This window comes from Urocitellus parryii, chromosome 11 (assembly GCF_045843805.1).
Source record: "Urocitellus parryii isolate mUroPar1 chromosome 11, mUroPar1.hap1, whole genome shotgun sequence".
Classification (NCBI taxonomy): domain Eukaryota; kingdom Metazoa; phylum Chordata; class Mammalia; order Rodentia; family Sciuridae; genus Urocitellus; species Urocitellus parryii.
Window position 1 is genome coordinate 113,450,067 of NC_135541.1, and position 20,909 is coordinate 113,470,975.

The 20,909-nt window shown below is 32.7% G+C and overlaps 1 protein-coding gene across 1 annotated transcript; it reads left to right on the plus strand.

Moving 5' to 3' along the window:
* Positions 1–2,294: 2,294 nt before the first annotated feature.
* On the plus strand, positions 2,295–19,549 carry LOC144249384 (uncharacterized). Its single transcript, XM_077791609.1, is given in 6 exon segments — positions 2,295–2,303; positions 6,987–7,113; positions 13,532–13,610; positions 18,414–19,209; positions 19,365–19,511; positions 19,514–19,549. Coding segments are annotated over 6 exon segments (1,194 nt in total).
* The last annotated feature ends 1,360 nt before the right edge of the window (positions 19,550–20,909 follow it).

Consider the following 20,909-nt stretch of genomic DNA (forward strand, 5'->3'; position numbering starts at 1 on the left):
ATTTGCCATGTTGAAAAAAATAAAAGAATTATTTTCTTATATCTTCAGGTGTTTAGCCAAACTGCTGGCGGGAAAAAAAAAATTATTTTCAGTAGATCTATCTTGTTCTCTTGCTTTCATATCAAGAGACTGTTTCATGAAAAGAATGTCTAGGTTTAATGTAGGTTAAAAATCATAAGTAGACTATGAAAAACAAAGAAAAGGAACAAATTAAGTTGCCTGTATATTGTGTTATGCACATTTTTTATTATTATCTCATGATGAGAAATAAAAATGATTCATTTTGCTTTATTTTTAAAACATAGTCCAATTTGATCTACCCAAATTATTCCCTGTTTAAAAAAAAAAAAACCTTGAGTGTTCTTGAAAGTGTTCTAATAGTAAAAAGTAGTAAAGGATATGAAGCTGAAGAAAATCAGGCTTCTATAGCAGAGGTGTAATTTTTCAGTTACTAAATTCCTAGAAAAGTTTTATTTTTATTTTATTTGGTGCTGGGGATTCAACCTAGGGTCTTTTGCATTCAAGGCAAGCACTCTATCAATTGTAACTATATCAAGAGCCCTAGATTATTGTGACCCAGGAAAATCTTTGAGTTTTTTGAGGTAGGCAGTTGTAATTCTGAGTTCAAAACCTGACTAGCCTCTTAGTATCTGTGGTATGGTAAAATTTTATAAATTTAGAATAGACATACAAATATTCTCTGAAAGAAAAGGTTAAAAAGTATAAAATGCAAAAATATCTCCAGTTCCATATCCTTCCCTGTATCCCAGCAAATTGGCAATACTCTTTTATAGCTGTTTTTATCAAGAGATAGTGTCTCTTTGTCAATATGTGAATAAAAAAAATGGCTATTTTATTACAGCCAGTAGAAGAGAGAAAATATGGAAATGTACTGGTATTGTTCTTAGACATAGAGTGTCTTGATTTCTTCCCATTTTTATCTTTGTAAATCCCACCATCTTAAGAAGAAGAAGCTCATATTAGGCTTATGAAGGAGAAGAGTCCATGTGGATGAGAATGAAGACTAGAGTGGATAGCCATCTCTCTTCCAGGAACAGGGTAACCATGTCAAATAGCAGAGCATATGCTTGTAAAAATTTCTGCTGAAATCAAAATATCCCAGATAAACCCAGTCTAAATTTGGCTTACTCATAAACTGTTCATTTGAATCATGAATTAGTAATTTTGCTGGTAGTTTGTAATACTTGACAGCTTGGTAATACTTGATAGCTTAAATACATTTAATAGAAACAGGAAGCCAGAATTCAAAACATGCTAATTTCAATTTGACTGCATAGATTTAGGCATGGAAAAAACACTGAATTTAAATTTATTTTTCTTGATTTAACATTGAAAGTTCTATAAAATGATTTTGAGTAATGCCAAAATGCATGTAGACATGAAAATGTTATTAGTACTTTAACTCACAGCATACTCTACAACAAAAGATAAACCAGACAACCATAGCTGGATCCCTAGGATGAAGGCCCAATGGCAAAATAAAAAAGTTTTAATCTTTTTGTCCACAACTAAAATTTAGGCTCAGGGTGAAGACTGACATGAAGACATGAAGACACTTCCCCCTGGATTTGCATCATCCTTTGTTTGCTGTCTAATATATGAAAAGGCTACTGACCTTAACAATTATCACTTTAGAAGAAAGTGATAATTTTAGACCCACACTCCTGGGTCTAAAAAATACCATTTCTTTCTCATTTGGTTTAAAGAAGAAATATTGTTAAGGAAGACATGTTTTCTCATCTCTAATAAGAAAGGAGGGGTTCAGTTATTCAATTTTCTGCAGTCCAGGAAACACAGCACTCAGATACACACTTGTGATGTGGCAGCCATTTGCCACATGTGGCTAATGAGTTTTTGGAATGTGGCTGATCTACATTGAGAAGTATTAAGAGTGGAAAGAAGTGTAAGAATTGAAAGTTTAATGAAAAATACATGAAGTTAGCTAAAAAATTTCATTATTTATATATTAGAATGATAAAATTATGGATATTTTGGGTTAAAAATATAATAGTTTCTTAGAAAATATAATCATAATTTTATTATGAAATAAAAATTTTAATTATTTTATAACTTAAATTATTATAAAGTACCAATTTTCTGATAAATTATAAGAATATATTTATAAATTATTATAATTATTTATTTTATTTGTTTTACTTATGACCTCTAAAAGTTCAGTTACACATATATTTATCATTTTATTTCTTTTAACTATGATGCTATAGAAGATTGACTACTTTTTCTAAAATCTAGGTGCATCAAAATTTCGGAACATGAGCTCGGTGTGTTGTTGCATACCTATAATGCTGATGAGTCAGGAAAGTAAAGAAAGTTAATCACAAGCTTAGGGCCAGCCTCAAAGACTTAGTGAGATTCTGGCAAAAAAAAAAATATATATATATATATATATTTAGAAAAAAAATGGAGATGTTTTTCAGTGATGCATCACTGGGGTCTATCCCTGGAACCAAACAAACAAACAAGCCTCATTTAGCCAGAGTATGAAGGTCATGAAACCCAAAAATGTAAAGTAATTCCCTCTATATTATTTGCATTTTTGAATCTGTCATTGGCATTATTGTCACTGATAATTGATATAATATTATATTAAACATTAAATACGTATGTCCCTTTGTATAGCCAAGTCTTCTTGCACATAGAAAGCTCTATCTGAGAAGGAATATAATTAATATTTTGTTATTTGGGGGTCCTATAGCCTGAGTTGAAATTGTTTTACCTTCCACTCAGAGGGAGAGGGGTCTGAGCTTGGTATTTTTTATATTCAGGTAAAAATTATTCAATCAGAAGTGATTTGGGTGATAATTATTGAATCAGAGCAACAACCAAAGAATAGAGGGTAGGCTTCAAAATCTGGGAGACAATTCATCTCTGTCTCAGGCAAATCTCTCGATTCATCTCCAGGTTTTGTGATGCCTGGGTGACTCTGTCAGAGGCCCTTTTCCTCTAACATTCAGGGTCCAGATTATTTTTAAAAATGATATGTCTGCAGGACTCGGCATTATGAAACAGAAGAAAGGGACAGAGTAAAATTAGTCAGAACTAATTGTGAGAACCTGGGTTTCCTGAGGTCACCTTTGTAATCTTTAACCCCAGTTTAAATTTGATAAAGCTCAATACACTGCCCCTCTGGCCCTAAGAATGAGGTTGACAGTCAGGATTCTACTTTTTGTCCTGTGCCAGATTGGTGACCTCTGCCTGTCCTAAAACCAACTCTGTACTTTCTTGCCTACACCGCTTCAGAGTGAATGTTAAAGACAGGACCATTTTGATTCATGTAAATAATTAATATTTGGGAGGAGCTATGGTCCAAGGAGTTTTCAGTTTCTCTTTCCTTACCAGGTGGCACCCATTTTTAAGTGCATTTTCCTAATGTGTAGTAAGCATGATTTTCTGAAGTTTCATCTTTTCTCAGATAATTTACTATAATATGAAGTATGGTTCCCTGGAACATTTCAAATAACACAGGGTTTTAAATCAACTTTTCCTCTTAGGTTTGGATGGAATTTTAAAAAGTGAGTGTGTGTGTGTGCATTTGTGTGGTTGTACTTTCACATGAGAGGAACATGTGGTTATAACATGAAACTCTTTGAAAAAGTATTTGTACCTAATTCCAGGTGTGAAGATGCATGTTCATAATCTCAGCATTTTAGTAGGATGAAAGAAGAGGATCAATAAATTAAAAATAAAAAATATAAAAGGGAGGGGAATGATACTCAGTGTGTAGGCACTCCTGAGTTTAATCCTTGGTATTAAAATTAAAAACAAAACTTTGAACCTTTTGTTTATTTGTCTTTTATAAGAATAGACAGCAAGTTTAGGGCCCCCTTAAGAAACTTTAGAGTGTGATGTCTCTTCAGTATCTGCCATGTCTTTGAGTGGCCATGGTGTAAAACTTACATGAAACTGACCCAAGGTGCCCATAGCTTCCATGTTTGTTGAATTACCTACAGAATACCAACTTGTGTGTAACCATCCCTTCCTACAGAGCAGCTTGTGGTCAGGGAATGGTGCACCTTGTTGGACTAGCTGAATACTCTAGATATTTCAGGAATATTCTTTGTAGTTTTCATCTAAATAGATCAAATATCGGAATATTTGATCTATTTATTGCTTCTGTAACTTAAAAGAAAGGCAAATATTATTTTTGTCCTCCCTTTCCTTACTCATCTTGGAAAAAATGGTTATAAGGTGCCAGAATTTGAAAGGAAAATAAACTGTACCAAGAATTCCAAAAAAAAAAAAAATCCTAGTGTGTTTGTTCAGAAGTCTTCAAAGGAAAACTCACTATATGCTAATTGAAAGACATAATGTAGTGCCTCAAGTTTGGGGTGGTAACCAAATATTTAAGAAAATATGTCTCATTTTGTTTAACATTTCATTACCTCTGAAATGTAGTTTATCACTAATATTTGAAAGATTAAAAAAATGTTTCCAAAGAGAAAAAGAGAAAAGATAGAGATAAATTTTAGAATAAAATTGTATTCAAACTAAGATCAATTTTTGAGCCTGTAAAAGAACATTATTGAAGGTTAAGTTAGATCTTATTTCTATCTGTGGCTATAGTTTTCATTGATGTGGAGCTATTTCTAGAATATCAGATTGGAAAAATTCAGAGATAGGTAATAAGCAGCTTTTTTTCCTAAATCTACATTGCAATACTTCAAATTCATAAAATATAATATATGGATGCATCTAAAATCTTAGGCTGTCAAGGGCTTATTTTTAGAAGAAAAAGCAAAAAAAAAAAAAAGGTGAAAAGCAGGTGGAGTTTAGAACATTTATATCTTTCTGAGAACATTAGGACATGCCAGTAATAACAACTTCCTGGAGGTTGAGGGAGAAAGGTCAAAGTTCAAGATTAGTGTAGCAACTTAGTGAGACACTGTCTCAAAAGGAAAAATAAATTAAAAGGCATAGGATATATCTCAGTTGTAGAATGCTCCTGTACCAAAAATATAAATAAATCAAAATTCCAAATGAAAGATCCCTTACCCTGAAGCCAATGAATAAGTATTTTAAGAAAATTGATATATGTAGGTTTGGGCTGACATGCAATGGGTCAATATTCTAAGGGTTTCACAGAGAGAAGAAACTTAAGCTTCATTTTTATTTTTTCTTATACAAATATTTTGTTCTTATCCCTGAATGTAAAAGTGTTCAATTAAATATATTTGATGAAAACAAATGGAAATATGCATAATAATGAGTAACTGAAACAGCATAGTTAAAATAGTGAGGATCTTCTAAATCATAATGGGAAGGGGGCTTTTCACTGCTGTAGCAGAACAGAACAATTGGAGGTAATATCTTCAACAAGTTATTTCCTAAAATGACCTATATAGTGTCCAATTTTTCTCTGACATTTTTTATGTTCTATGCAAATTTTCAATTGTCAACTTCCTGATTTATATAATTTATAAGAACCTGGTATACATAAGTGTGTTCTTTTTTTTTCAGAATAAGTAACTTGAGCATGTAGATATTGAGATGCCTAAATTATAGAAAATGAATCATAAATGTTATTCTATTCTGGGGCTTGAAACTGGTACCTCAGTTAGTAAAATTTGATAGGAGTGAACCCTAAACTTGTGGGATCTGTACTAAATGGTATCAGAATTGAATTATTGGACTACTAGTTGTTGAAATAATGGTTGTTGTGCAAATTTGAGTATTTGGTATCAAAAGTGATTGCAGAGTCAGGAGTGGTGGCACACACCTCACATCACAGTGGTGTGGAAAAATGAGGTAGAAAGAAAGTAAGTTTGAGTCCAGTCTCAGTAATTTAGAGGCCCTAAGCAACTTTGTGAGCCCAATTATCAAAATTTTAAAAAAAATTAAAACTTCTAGAAATGCCTTTCTGGGGTAGAGTGCCCCTGGGTTAAATATCTAAATAATAATAATAATAATAATCACATCACAGATCAGAACCTTAAACTAACTTCACATATGTGTTTATTCATTAGTGGTAATTGAGATCCTGGAAAAAGTAGTATTCTTATGCTGTCAAGGAGGCAATTAGGGTGCCAGAACCTTTCAGAATTTTTTTGTTAACTGCTTGGTATTCTCTCACTTCCTACTTTAAAATGAGCCAGATGAGGATACAGTTTCACAATGAGAGTGGCTTTCCAAATCTGGGAATGTTAAACTGATGTGTCAGTTTCCTTATAAACTGAAAGATTAACAGTCTATTCACTTAATTTGCTTTTTTAATTTTTTATAACTTTTTGCCATGTAATTCAAGTTGACCCAAGGACCTAAGTGTTTTGTAATAGTTTGATAGTTAAAACTTTTATTCTATTGTTTTAGAAGTGAGTTGTGATGCTGTGGTCTGAAGAAGTAAAGGTAATTTTTTAAATATAGTACTTGTCTTATGGTATGTGTAAATATGAGAAGATAAACAACTTTGACCATTCAAATAAATACGTGGACTATTGGATGTTTTCATGTGTCTTTAGTGATCTCGTATGGTCACTGAGGTGACCACTGTTGTATGAGTAAAATTATTACTTATAATTTTGCTATGCATGTCTCAAGTATCATTGCTTTGTTTGTTTGTGCTTCTTTTGAATATTCAATAACTAATTGCTACTATTATTCATCCTTTGGGATTATGTTGGATTTTTTCCCACTTCTTTGCCTCAGTGTTTTGCTTCACATATGCTGCTCCCTGGGTTCCATTATACCAACTTTATCCACCAATTTTGCTGCTTGTAACTAATTATTAGGGCTGGGGATATCGCTTAGTTGGTAGAATGCTTGCCTTGCATACACAAGGCCCTGGGTTCAATCCCCAGCACCATAAAAAAGTATCTCTTTGAATGGATAAGGTCACTACCATAAGTGAAAGCCACCTCTTTTAACTCTCATTACAATTTGTATGAAATAAATGCTATGTCATTAATCATATGGTGTATGTGATATGTATTTACTCATTTTTATTTCAGGAACCATTGACATTAAGTGATGTGGTCATTGATTTTTCTGAAGAGGAATGGAAATGCCTGGACTCTTCTCAGCAGACTTTATATGGAGATGTGATGTTAGAGATCTGTAGAAACCTACTCTTTATTGGTAAGCCTAAATTTAAGTCAGAATTTCTAATTCAAAACCAAGGATTAATTTTTTTAACTTTGTAGAGTGTCTTATGGCAATTTCTATTCTGCATGAAAAAGTTTTAGACTCTTATTTTTAGGACAAAGATTGGCATTTGTTTATGTAGAAAAGAAAATGTTGAAGGTTTTTCTTCTTATGTTTAATTTATCTTTTCTAAGTAGTGGTCACAATGTAGAGAATGAAAATTGTTTCAAATTATTTAGTGTTGTTGTCTGGAAAAAAAATTGGGGAAATAATTGTGTAGAATCTTATGGGGTATTTTCTTTTTCTTTTTTCCTAATGAGGACAACATTAAGAAGACTTCTGTAGTTACCAAGAAAATAACAAAATGCAACACATTTCATTTTCCATCAAAAATTTTTGCTTTCTCGAAGTAATCCTTGGTCACCTTTCTGTCCCCAAAGAAATAACCTTGGGATTTGAAGAGAAAACTGACATATTAAAGTGGGTAGAAATCAGTGAAGCAAAAGAGTACAGATAAAAGGTCCAAATGTCAAAGAGGAATTCACATTAAAATGTTAATTGATAAGCTAAAATCCAACAGAAATTAGTTTTTTCAAGCCTAGGTTTGTTTCTATTGCAATCAATATAGAGCATTCCATGCTCTATATTTACCATGCATATCAATTATTTAAGCTCCTTCTTGTCCTCCAGTGATCTCCCTACATTCAAATTAACAAAGTATCGTAGGAAAGTAAAAAAAAAAAAAAAAAAAAAAAGACACAGAGACAAGAGGCAGGAAAGGTGGCATAATGGCAAAGAGGCCAAGCTGCCAAGCTTTATTTATATCAATAAGTTAATTTAGGTCATTGGCATCACTACTACATATTGTTCATTTTATTATTAGGAAGGTTAGAAATTTAGCAACATTATGCACTTTATTCCTCAGTTATATACTAAGTTGCAATGTGCAAACTTAGGAGTTTTGTGTAGCTCTCAAGAAAGTTCATTGTATAAACTTACTGGTATGTAGAGAGTTTCAGACTCTTTGAAACATTGTGCTTGTATAAAAAGAGAGTTCCTTTATTCTCAGGAGCTGTCTTCCAGAGATCATGTTTGAGGCTGATAAGACTCTAGTGCAGAGCCTTTTTGAGCAGAGCATTGCCATAGCAGCTTGACATTGCACATGCATTTAATTACATTACTAGTTCCTAGGGAAAATTCCAGGGCATTCTAAGGGTGAGAAACAGAATGCCTGATAGCTCTGGCATAGGAGTTTGCTCACCAGAGGAATGATTCTCTGTATATTTCCACAGTCAGAATCCCTACTAGTATTCCACAATGCCTGTGAGGATATGCATAACCTATCACTTATTTGTATTCCGGGACTCCCTTGAAAATCTGCTAATTTCCAAATACCTCTAGGTAAAACCATTGTAATATATTAATATTATAGAAGAGTTTCTTTAATATAATTTAAATATTTATTCATTCAAAATTTTCTCATCAGAGCTTTATATGAATGCTTATACTGTATATTCTGTGAATTTTTTCTGCTATGTAATGAATAGCAGTAATTCACAATGCCTGCTCCTAGTGGTTATGTAAGTATAGCTGATCAATGTGGTTTAAAGAAGATTTTTCAGGGCTTAGAAGTAGTTTGTGGCAGAGGGCTTGCCTCACACATGTGAGGTATTGTGTTTGATCCTTAGCACTACATAAAAATAAGCAGATAAAATAAATGCATTCTGTCCACCTATAACTACAAAATAATTAAAAGAAAGATTTCTATTGTAATATAATTATTCAGAATTTTGTGGGTTACATTACTCTAATTCTTGTGTCTTTTTTGAGTTTCACTCATTAGACCACTTCAGTGTTTTCATTAGTTTTTCTACATCAGTGATATTGTTTTTATTTTCATATCTATATGTTATGATTAAATAGAAATTATCATAATTTGTCACTTTAGGAAAACATTAGGTGAAATTAGACTGCACTTGAACCATGTGCCAATTTTCAATCAAGTTTTCTATACTTTTACTTACATGTATAAATATTACCCCTGTTTTATTTATGATTTATATATAGTGCCTTGATTGTTTACCCTGTTCTTGTGCTTATTTATATAATGTATCTAAATTTTGTTATATATATATACACACTGCAGATTGAACTCAGAGTTTCTTATAATATTTACCTTCATCATCACCCTCTTTTGACTTTTAGTTTAAAATAGACTCTTGCTAAGTGGCTAAAGCTAAAATTGTATTTCCATGCCTTAGCCTTCCAAGTAGTTAGAATTAATGGCATATTCATCATCTCTATATATATGAATCTGTTCTTTTGTCTAGGAGTAAGATTTTAGCTTTTTAAAGGTACCATAAAGATTTTTACAATTTTTTAACTTTTATATATTTGTCAAATTTGTAATTGTGATCAAAACTGTATAACTTTCCTGAACTTACTGTCTTATATATTTTAAATTTACTGGTCAGTAGTGTTCATTCAAATTTTTTTGTAACATTTTTTCTAGAAAGTTTGTATCAACTAAAAAGTAAGTTCATTTTTCCTCCAAACAAGTGCTCCTTTGACACACTTTTTCATCCTTGATGCCATTCCTTTTGGTCTGTATATTTGGCTACAGTAGATATCTCTCATAAGTATAATTACCTGGTATTTGGTTTTTTGTCAATTACTATTTCATTTAACACACTATACTAAAAGTTGAGCATTGTAAATATAATTTCTTATCTTTGAAAAGTTTGAAAACTTTTCATAGTTCATTCCAAATTGCCTTCATGTAATTATGTGAAATGATATTTATTGGCTTGCCACACTGGTCTGTATTGAATATTGTTTTAATGAGAATAGATCTGTAAATATATTTTAATTTTACCATCAAGTTGAGGGCTAATTGATGTACTTTCAGTTTTCTTACTTGGGGCTTTCTCAATTACCCTCAAAATATATTGAATATTGTAGCTTTTATTACTTTTATATCAGGAAGCAGTTTATAAAAAATTTTAATACATGTAGTTATTGATGCACCCAGGACATTCCACAGAGTTGTTCAAAAAACTTATTTGTTTATACAAAAGTAATATTGATTATTTGGTATTACATGGACTGCTTAGATTATTTTGGGTGCTATAGGATTTTTTTTTTCTTTTTTCTTTTTTCTTTTTTTTGCAGAGGTTCATTACAACTAAGCCACATCAACAACCCTTTTTTGGGAAGGGTACTGGGGATTGATCTCAGGGGCATTTGGTCACTGAGCTACATCCCAAGCACCATTTTTTAATTTTATTTAGAAATATGGTCTCCTTGATTTCACCTTTCTTTTGATGAGGCTAGCTTTGAACTCAAAATCTTGCTGTCAGACTCCCAAGCTGCTTGAATTACAGATGTGTGTTACCATGCCTGGCTGGCAGCTGTTTTTATATTTCTTTTTGTGACGGAGACTATCTAAGTTGCTTAGGGCCTTGTTTAATCACTGAATTTGGCTTTAAACTCATATTCATAGATTTTGAAGATCACTTTCACTTTTGTTTTGGAACTTATTATGTTAGAAAGCAACTTCAATATTTTAATATCTTTAACATTTGTTTCGTGCTTTTAACTTGATCTCTTTGGAATAATATTCCATACACTATAGAGAAGATTGCCTCTGTAAACCTAATTAGTTTTAAATGCTTTTTGAAGTCCCCCCCCCCGTACTAATGCAATGCTATTTTTTTTTTCTTTCATTAATTGGGAATTGATGTCTCCTACTATAGCTATGTTGCTTTGTATGATGTTGAATTTTTAGTGTGTGTTTTCTTTCTATATATAAAAAATATGATTTGTGTTACAAATATATTCACTATGATTGTATTCCCAGGATTGGTCATATTTATCTTTATATAATAATCTACTTTGTCTCTTATTTATATAGTATTATAATCTTTGCAATTTTGAATGTAATATTTGTTATATCTTTTTGATTTAGTCTTTTTGTGACCTTATGTCTAAAGACAATTTTCTGTAGATTTACATTTGAAATAGTTAACATATTTTTAGTTTAATCTTGTTAGTCACATTGTGTTCTGATTAGGTTTTTTTCAAAATGGTTTATTTGTACTTAAGTTACTGATGAGGAAGAACTTACTTCTGTAGTAAGTTCTGTATTTTTTCATTATTTGGAATTACATAAAAGTACTTAAAAACAGTAAAATAAATTGGAAAATCACATTCTTATGTTCTTATGTGAATACACAACCAGTGTAACTCCACAAAATTTACCACCACAAAAATAGGTAGTTATACTTTATGAATGTATAATATGTGAAGATATATTCTACTGTCATGTATTACTATAGAAGAAATTTTAAAAATTTATTAGTTTGCAGTATGTTTTATTTATTTATTTATTTATTTTTAAATTTTTAATATTTATTTTTCAGTTTTTGGCAGACGCAACATCTTTGTTTGTATGTGGTGCTGAGGATCGAACCCGGGCTGCACGCATGCCAGGCGAGCGCGCTACCGCTTGAGCCACATCCCCAGCCCATGCACTATGTTTTAAACTGAATCAACTTTGGTTTTCTAAGATAATCAGTGTCTTTACATGTGTTGCCATGATTTATTATTGATTTCACACCCGCTTTTCTAACTTATGCTGATTAACAAAGAATTATGATAATTTTTATGCTTTAGTTTTCCAAATTCTATAGTAGAATGAAATGTTTTATGTACAACAATGAAACTAAAATAAAATATATATTTGTATATGTATATATATATTTTTTTTTCACATAAGCTTTCAAATTTTTTATTATTTCTGTTGTGCAGATTTATTTAATGGAAAGATTCCATTGATTATTTCTCTTAGAGCAGGCCAAGAAGTAAAGTCATTTTTGAATATGTATATATCTTAAGCCTGTATTTTTCTTAAAGTTTAAAAAATGGTATTGGTGGATAAAGTATTCTAGGTTCATATTTTCTTTTTCTTTTAACATACATACCTTTATGCTCCAATTCTTTTCTGGAAGCCTTCTTCAAAGAAATCAATGGTTAACCATAAAACACTATCATTATAATTAAAATTTATCTTTTTCATAGTCATATCAAAATTTTTTCTTGAAGAGTTTCAAAAGATTGATTATAAATGTATTAACTTGTGTCTTTTATTTATTTGTTTGTTTATTTATTTATAAATATTTTTATAAATTATTTAACTCAGAGCCACATCAGCAGCCTATTTTGTATTTTGTTTAGAGACAGGGTCTCACTGAGGTGCTTCATGCATCATCATTGCTGAGTCTGTCTTTGAACTCATAATCCTCCTGCCTTAGCCTCCCTAGATGCTGGGATTACAGTTGTACACTACATTATCCAGCACTACCTGTGTCTTTTAATTAATTCAAGCCTTTAATATATTCTTCAAATTTCTAATGTATGAGACTGTGTGTGTGTGTGTGTGTGTGTGTGTGTATGTGTGTGAAATGTGTGTGTGTGGTGCCAGGAATTAAGCCCCACCTTTTGCATGTGAAGTAAACATTCTACCATCTGAGCTGTGTCCCCAGCCTGAGGCATTGTTTTATAAAAAATATTTTTAGTATATAATTTCTGCTTTTTCTGTTGCTATTTTTTCTGAATTTCTTTTAATTTTCTACATTGTTATTTATTTTATTAAATATCTTTCAAGTAGTTATTTGGCATTGCTTAGTTATTTAACAACATCAACTTTTTAACTCTCAATTACTAGTGTTATATTCTTTGTTTGCTTGAGTTGATAATACCCTTTATTGTAGGAGCTATTATTTTCATTGAAATTTTTATATTTAAAATCTGTTAAATTACATCATTAAAGTCATTTTGGAAAATATTTATAAGTTACAAAGGAAACAAAAACAGGTCATGTGCAATGATATGTCAATATAATTCCATATAACTGGGAAGCCGAGGCAGTGGAATGCCAGTTTGAAATACATTTCAGCATCTTTCTGATAAAGTGTCTCAAAAAAGCATAAATATAGAAGTGTCTTTGGATATATTTTAGTGATAGAATACTCCTGTGTTCAATCTTAAGAAACAATCCCCAAAGAGATAACAAATAAATAAGAGATATTCATTTCCTGCAACATTTGAGTCACAGGTGGAGTCTGAATATATTTTGAAGTGAAGGGTTGTGATTCGATATTGTTGTGGTAATAGTAGTCAGTTTGAATGTTGTCCTCATCTGTGGTGCAGTAAATTTTTAAGATGATTTTCAAAGTTTTCACAACTTTTTTCAGTTTATTCTAGTAAACTCTGTATAGTTCTTGAGTAAAAGTGGCTTTGAATCATACTGTTCTCTGACTATCCCTCCAACTTTATAAAATTTTATATATTTGCAGAGTATATTTACCATAGTGTAGTAAGGAGAATAACTTGCTATTTTAATTTTTTTCAGGTATGACTTCTAATCAAAACCAAGAATTTTCAGGAGAGCAAGAAATAAAATGTTTTTTGCAAAACTTGATAAAGAGAAGGTATGTATAACGAGACAGGTAATGCTTAATTTTAAATAAGGAATAGAAACTGAAAGAGAAGGAAATTTTAAGTTATTTTAATGAAGAAAAAACGTGAAAATTATTTATACAGAAAATTACACAAAATTACACAAAAATGCCCCAGATTTATTTATCCCAACATTCATCAGGTTATATTATTATAAACATCTCAAAAGATTGACTGCTCAAATGTGCCAGTCACTTTTTATTTGGTTAAAACTTTTAATTACATTATTGTAATCGTAAAATTTTTACTACTTGTATTCTGTGTAAAATCACTTACAATACAAAATACTTTCAAATTCAAAAACATGTATCAAATTACATATATATGTGATATTTACAAGCCATTATGAAGCTGCACCTTAACAATATCTTCAGGAAAATAAAGATTCAACCAGTTTGCTCAGCTTTAGAAATAGGCATTTTTTTAAATTTAATTTTATTTTTTTATTAGCTACACATGACATTACAATGATCTTGGAAACTCATACATTTTAATCATTGGGGTATAATTTCTCATTTTTCTAATTGTACAGATTGCAGAATCACACTGGTCATAGAGTCACCTACATACATACAGCAATCATAAGGTCTATTCTATTCTGCTGCCCTTCCTATCCCCCCTACTCCTCCCCTCCCCTCCCATCATTTCTCTCAATCCAATCTAATGTAACACATTTTATTTTTTTCTTTTTCTCATCACAACATCATACATGTATTCTGTACAACGATGAGGTTCTTCTTCCATCTTCCATGCAACTCCCCTTCTCCCTCTTTTTCCCTACCACCTCTCTTCCCTATTTAGTGATAAGTCTTCTTCTCATGCTCTTCCTCCCTATCCCATTTTGAGTCACCCCCCTTATATCAGAGAAGACATTCGGCATTTGATTTTTAGGTATTGGCTAAATTTACTTAGCATAATCTGCTCTAATGCCATCCATTTCCCTGCAAATAACATGATCTTGTTATATTTTAGTGCTGAGTAATATTCCATTGTGTTTAAATGCCACATTTTTTTAAATCCATTCATCTATTGAAGGGCATTTATGTTGGTTCCACATTCTAACTATTGTGAATTGTGCTCTATAAACATTGATGTGGCTGTGTCCCTGTAGTATGCTCTTTTTAGGTCTTTTGGGTATAGTCTGAGAAGGGGAATAGCTGGGTCAAATGGTGATGGTTCCATTCCCACCTTTCCAAGGAATCTCCATACTGCTTTCCAAATTGGCCAAACCAATTTGCAGTCCCACCAGCAATGTATGAGTGTACCTTTTTCCCGAATCCTCTCCAGCACTTATTGTTGTTTGACTTCATAATGGCTGCCATTCTTATTGGAGTGAGATGGTATCTTAGAGTAGTTTTAATTTGTATTTCTCTGATTGCTAGAGATGGTGAGCAATTTTTAATGTATTTGTTGATTGATTGTATATCCTCTTCTGAGTAGTGTCTGTTCAAGTCCTTGGCCCATTTGTTGATTGGGTTATTTGTTGTTTTGTTGTTTAACTTTTTGAGTTCTTTGTATACTCTAGAGATTAGAGCTCTATCTGATGTTTGAGGGGTAAAAATTTGTTCCCAGGATGTAGGTTCCCTATTCACTTCACATATTATTTCTTTTTCTGAGAAAAAACTTTTTAGTTTGTATTCATTCCATTTGTTGATTCTTGGTTTTAACTCTTGTGCTATAGGTGTCTTATTAAGGAATTTGGGGCCTGCCCCCATGTGATGAAGATTAGGGTCAACTTTATCTTCTATTAGATGCAGAGTCTCTGGTTTGATTCCTAGCTCCTTGATCCATTTTGAGTTGACTTTTGTGCATGATGTGAGAAAGGGATTCAGATTCATTTTGTTGCATATGGATTTCCAGTTTTCCCAGCACCATTTGTTGAAGATGCTATCCTTTCTCCATTGCATGTTTTTAGCACTGTTGTCTAATATAAGGTAGTTGTAATTTTGTGAATTTGTCTCTGTGTCCTCTATTCTGTACCATTGATCTACCAGCCTGTTTTCCTCCCAGTATCATGATGTTTTTGTTACTATTGCTCTATAGTATAGTTTAAAATCTGGAATTGCAATACCACCAGTTTCACTCTTCCTGCTTAGAATTACATTAGCTATTCTGGGTCTCTTATTTTTCCAGATGAATTTCATGATTGCTTTTTCTATTTCTGCAAGGAATGTCATTGTGATTTTGATGGGAATTGCATTGAATCTGTAAAGTGCTTTTGGTAATATGGCCAGGTTAATAATATTAATTCTACCAATCCATGAGCAAGGTAAATCCTTCCATCTTCTAAGGTCTTATTCTATTTCTTTCTTCAGGGATCTGTAGTTTTCATTGTATAGATCTTTCACCTCTTTTGTTAGGTTGATTCCCAGGTATTTTTTTTTTTTGAGGATATTGTGAATGGAGTAGTTGTCCTTATTTCCATTTCAGAGAATTTGTCACTGATATACAGGAATGCCTGTTGAGGGCCACAGCCAAGTCGGGAGGTGCATGGTATTTTTTGCCAGAAGTAGTGGTTGAGAGATGACGCCAGCAAGTTCTCGTGGAGTTCCCGTTGAGTTCCAATTGAGCTAGGGTTAGGGTTAGGGTTAGGGTTAGGGTTAGGGTTAGAAATAAAGTTTTTTCTGCTTCAGTGGCTCGTGATTTGTGCCCAGCCAAACTGTGGCATTTGGCGCCCATACGGGTAATGCCTGAAGCTAGGAGGTAAGTGAAATTGCTCACCCCTGAGGGAAGGCGAGAGAATGGGTGACCATTTCAAAAAACAATGTGTTCTTGTTTTGATTTGTTTTGTTTTTGTTTCAAGCTGCCTATCCCTAGAACTTTCTCAGGCAAACTGGGAAAATGGTTGCTTCAAGGTTTGAAGTTCTTCGCCCCTGAGGAAGAGATAGAAATAGACCACAAATGCACATGTCAAGAAAATAGGAAAATTGATACAACAATTTTTTGTTCCATTTTTGTTTCATTCTGTTTTGGTTTGGTTTTGTGTTATCTTATTGGGTTGCGTTATCTTTATAGTAGATTAGAAATTAGTAAAAAACAAACTTTATTTCTGAACTCCACCAGCACACTCTACACATGCTCCCTGGGAATTTCTCCCGCACACCACATGGCTCGTCCAGGACCCAGTAGCCGGAAATATCCCTCCTCTGGCACTTCCCCAAACAATGGGAACTCTCCGGGAATTCCTGCAAGAGCTCAACTGGAACTCAAGGGGAACTCCATGAGAACTCTCTGGCGTCACCTCTCAACCACTACTTCTGGCAAAAATGCCATGTGTCATCCCGATTCGGCTGAGGCCCTCAACAAATGCCTTTGATTTATTGGTATTGATTTTATATCCTGCCACTTTGCTGAATTCATTTACTAGTTCTAGAAGTTTCTTGGTTGAACTTTTTGGGTCTGCTAGGTATAGGATCATGTCATCAGCAAATAGTGCTAATTTAAGTTCTTCTTTTCCTCTATTTATGCCTTTAATTTCTTTTGTCTGTCTAATTGCTCTGGCTAGTGTTTCAAGAACTATGTTGAATAGAAGTGGTGAGAGAGGGCATCCCTGTCTTGTTCCAGATTTTAAAGGGAAAGCCTTCAATTTTTTTCCATTTAGAACGATGCTGGCCTGAGGCTTAGCATATACAGCTTTTACCATGTTGAGGTAATTTCCTGTTATCCCTAATTTTTCTAGTGTTTTGAACATAAAGGGATGCTGTATTTAGAAATAGGCATTTTAATGAAAAAAATCAATACAGTAATAAAATGCTTAAAAATCAATTGTTTTAAAACTTTCAATAATCTCTACATGAGTGCACATTAGATAAAAGTCTACAGATCAGTAATATAAGATTGCAGTATTCTAATCTGTCTTTATTATAAAGTAATAAGGAGTTGATTTTCTATACAGTATAGACAAATTGTCTTACCATTTAAGCCATAGCTGATGTAGATACTTGGAGAGACCTCTATATTTATGATAAATCTTTCAATATCTATAGACATGTTTCTACCCTAGGTAATTTGCAGTACATTTGTTTTTGGTGTAATACAATATTAATTCTGTAAAAGTCATTAAAATTTACTTCTTATTTAAATCTTAGAAAACACCCATATGATCATTTTAAAGAGCTTTACAATGGTAAAAGTGAGAAAGATTTTAACCCATGCCCCAAATTTATTTATCCAAGCATTCATAACCAAAAACAAATTACAGATATAAAGTATGTGAAAGCACTTTTAGTAAAACTGCAAGCATTCCTGAACACCAGAGAATTAATATTGGAGGGAATCCCTACAAGTTACAAAAATATGTAAAAGCATTTAAAGATCCCTCAATTGTATATCAGAGTAGTGATAAATCCTCCATAAGTAAAGGATGTAGAAAACATTTTACTCAAAATTCATCTGTTACTAAAAACCACAGGCTTTACAGTGAAGATAAACCTTACAAATATAAGAAATGGGAAAATGTCTTTAAGTGTTGTTCAAACATTTTTAAAAACTACAGTAATCATAGTGGACAGAAAATCTGGAAATATAAAGAATGTGGCAAAGCTTTTAATCAAAAGTCATACCTCAGTGGCTGGGGATGTGGTTCAAGCAATAACGCGCTCGCCTGGCATGTGCGGGGTGCTGAATTTGATCCTCAGCACCACATAAAATAAAATAAAGATGTTGTGTCCCCCGAAAACTGAAAAATAAATATTAAAAATTATTCTCTCCTCTCTCTCTCTCTCTCTCTCTCTCTCTCTCTCTCTCTCTCTCTCTAAAAAAAAATCATACCTTAGTATACACCAGAAAATTCATACTGGAGAAAAGCCATACCAATGTAAAGAATGTGGAAAAGCTTTTAATCAAAGATCAAGCCTTACTCAACACCAGAGAATTCATACTGGGGAGAAACCATACAAATGTGAAGAATGTGCCAAAGCTTTTTATAAAAAATCAAACCTTATTCAACACCAGAGAATTCATACTGCAGAGAAACCTTACAAATGTAAAGAATGTGAGAAAGCTTTTAATCAAAAATCATGCCTTACTCAACATCAGAAAATTCATACTGGAGAAAACCCATACAAATGTAAAATATGTGGTAAAGCTTTTAGTGGAAACTCAGGACTTATTATTCACCAGCTGATTCATACTGGTGAAAAGCCATACAAATGTAAAGAATGTGGCAAAGCTTTTAATCAAAGATCATACCTTACTCAACACCAGAGAATTCATGCTGGGGAGAAACCATACAAATGTAAAGAATGTGGAAAAGTCTTTAATCAAAAATCAAACCTTAGTAAACACCAGAAAATTCATACTGGGGAGAAGCCATACAAATGTAAAGAATGTGGCAAAGCTTTTAATCAAAATGCATGCCTTACTAAACACCAGATAATTCATACTGGAGAAAAGCCATACAATTGTAAACAATGTGGCAAAGCATTTAATCAAAAATCAAATCTTAGTAAACACCAGAAAATTCATACTGGGGAGAAGCCATACAAATGTAAAGAATGTGGCAAAGCTTTTAATCAAAATTCATACCTTACTAAACACCAAAGGATTCATACTGGAGAAAAGCCATACAATGTAAAGAATGTGGCAAAGCTTTTAATTGAACATTATACCTTATAAAACACCAGAGAATTCATACTAGGGAGAAAGCATACAAATGTAAACAATGTGGCAAAGCTTTTAATCAAAATTCATGCCTTACTCAACACCAGAGAATTCATATTGGGCAGAAATCATACAAATGTAAACAATGTGGAAAAGCCTTTAATCAAAAATCAAACCTTAGTAAACACCAGAAAATTCATACTGGGGAGAAGCCATACAAATGTAAAGAATGTGGCAAAGCTTTTAATCAAAATGCATGCCTTACTAAACACCAGATAATTCATACTGGAGGAAAGCCATACAAATGTAATGAGTGTGGCAAAGCTTTTAATAAAAAAATCAAGCCTTAGTAAACATCAGACAATTCATACTGGGGAGAAACCACATAAATGTCTGTAATATGGCAAAGCTTCTAATTGAAGATCATTCCTTAGTCAACCCCAGAGACTTCATATGGGAGAAAAGCCATACAAAGGCAAATACTGAGGCAAAGCTTTTAATCAAAGATTATGCCTTATTCAACACCAGAGAATTAATACTGAGGAAAAGTTATACAAGTGTAAAGAATATGGCAAAGCTTTTTATCAAAGATCACACATTTCTCAACACAAAAGAATTCATACTGCGGAGAAAGCCCACAAATGCAAAGAATGTGGAAAAGCTATTTCTATTAGGAAAAGTCTCATTGTTCACCAAAAAATTCATACTAGATAAGAGCCATATAAATGTAATGAATGTGGCAAAGTGTTAAGTATGCTTCAAGTGTTACCAAGCAACAGGTGATTCATACTTCAAACCATCCTCACACACCTATAGACTTGTAAAAGTCATTTATTGTGAGATCACACCTCATTGGTCACCAGAAACTTCATACTGGAAAGAAACATTACAATTACCCAGAGACAGTTTTGGAGAGCTGACTGCATGAAACCCCTCACTTGGCCAACCAGCCATGACCGAGGAGCCCATGAAAGTGAACAGGCAGCACAGTTGGAACCTTGGCCCTCTTTTCTCCTGGGAACCTCTCCAGTTCACTTCCCCCTTCCTCAATCACTCTGTATTGATTGAATTAAAATAATCTTTTTTTTTTTCAAAAGCTATGTTTGAACTTAAAGGCCACTTTTGTACCAAACCAACACATTAATAAAACTATCTTATGAGTAAAGTCTATGATCACATCAAAGTTTTTTTTTTCCATAACCTCAGATGGATAGCATGGTCCTTTGTCAATGTTTATTTATTTATTTATTTATTTATTTTACTATACCAGGGATTTAATTCAGGGGCACTCAACCACTAAGCCACATCCCAGCCTTATTTTGTATTTCTTTAGGGACACAATTTTAATGAGTTGCTTGGGGCCTCACTTTTGTTAAGGCTGGATTTGAACTTGCAATTCTCCTGCATCAGCCTCCCAAGCTACATGGATGAGAGGCATTCACCGCTACATCCAGAAGTCAGTGTCTCTTGCTCTGAAGTTAGATACAAGATTTTACTCAGGATTTGGTGTCCATAAAAACATTCAAAAGTTGTTTTTGTCACACATCAGGCATCATATTCGGGTTTTTAAAATGTCCTGCATGACATAATTTAGCTTTCTATATCAAATGCAGAGTTTACAAGTTTGAAACCAGATGACTGAGAAACAAAGATATTGAACAGCAAAATGC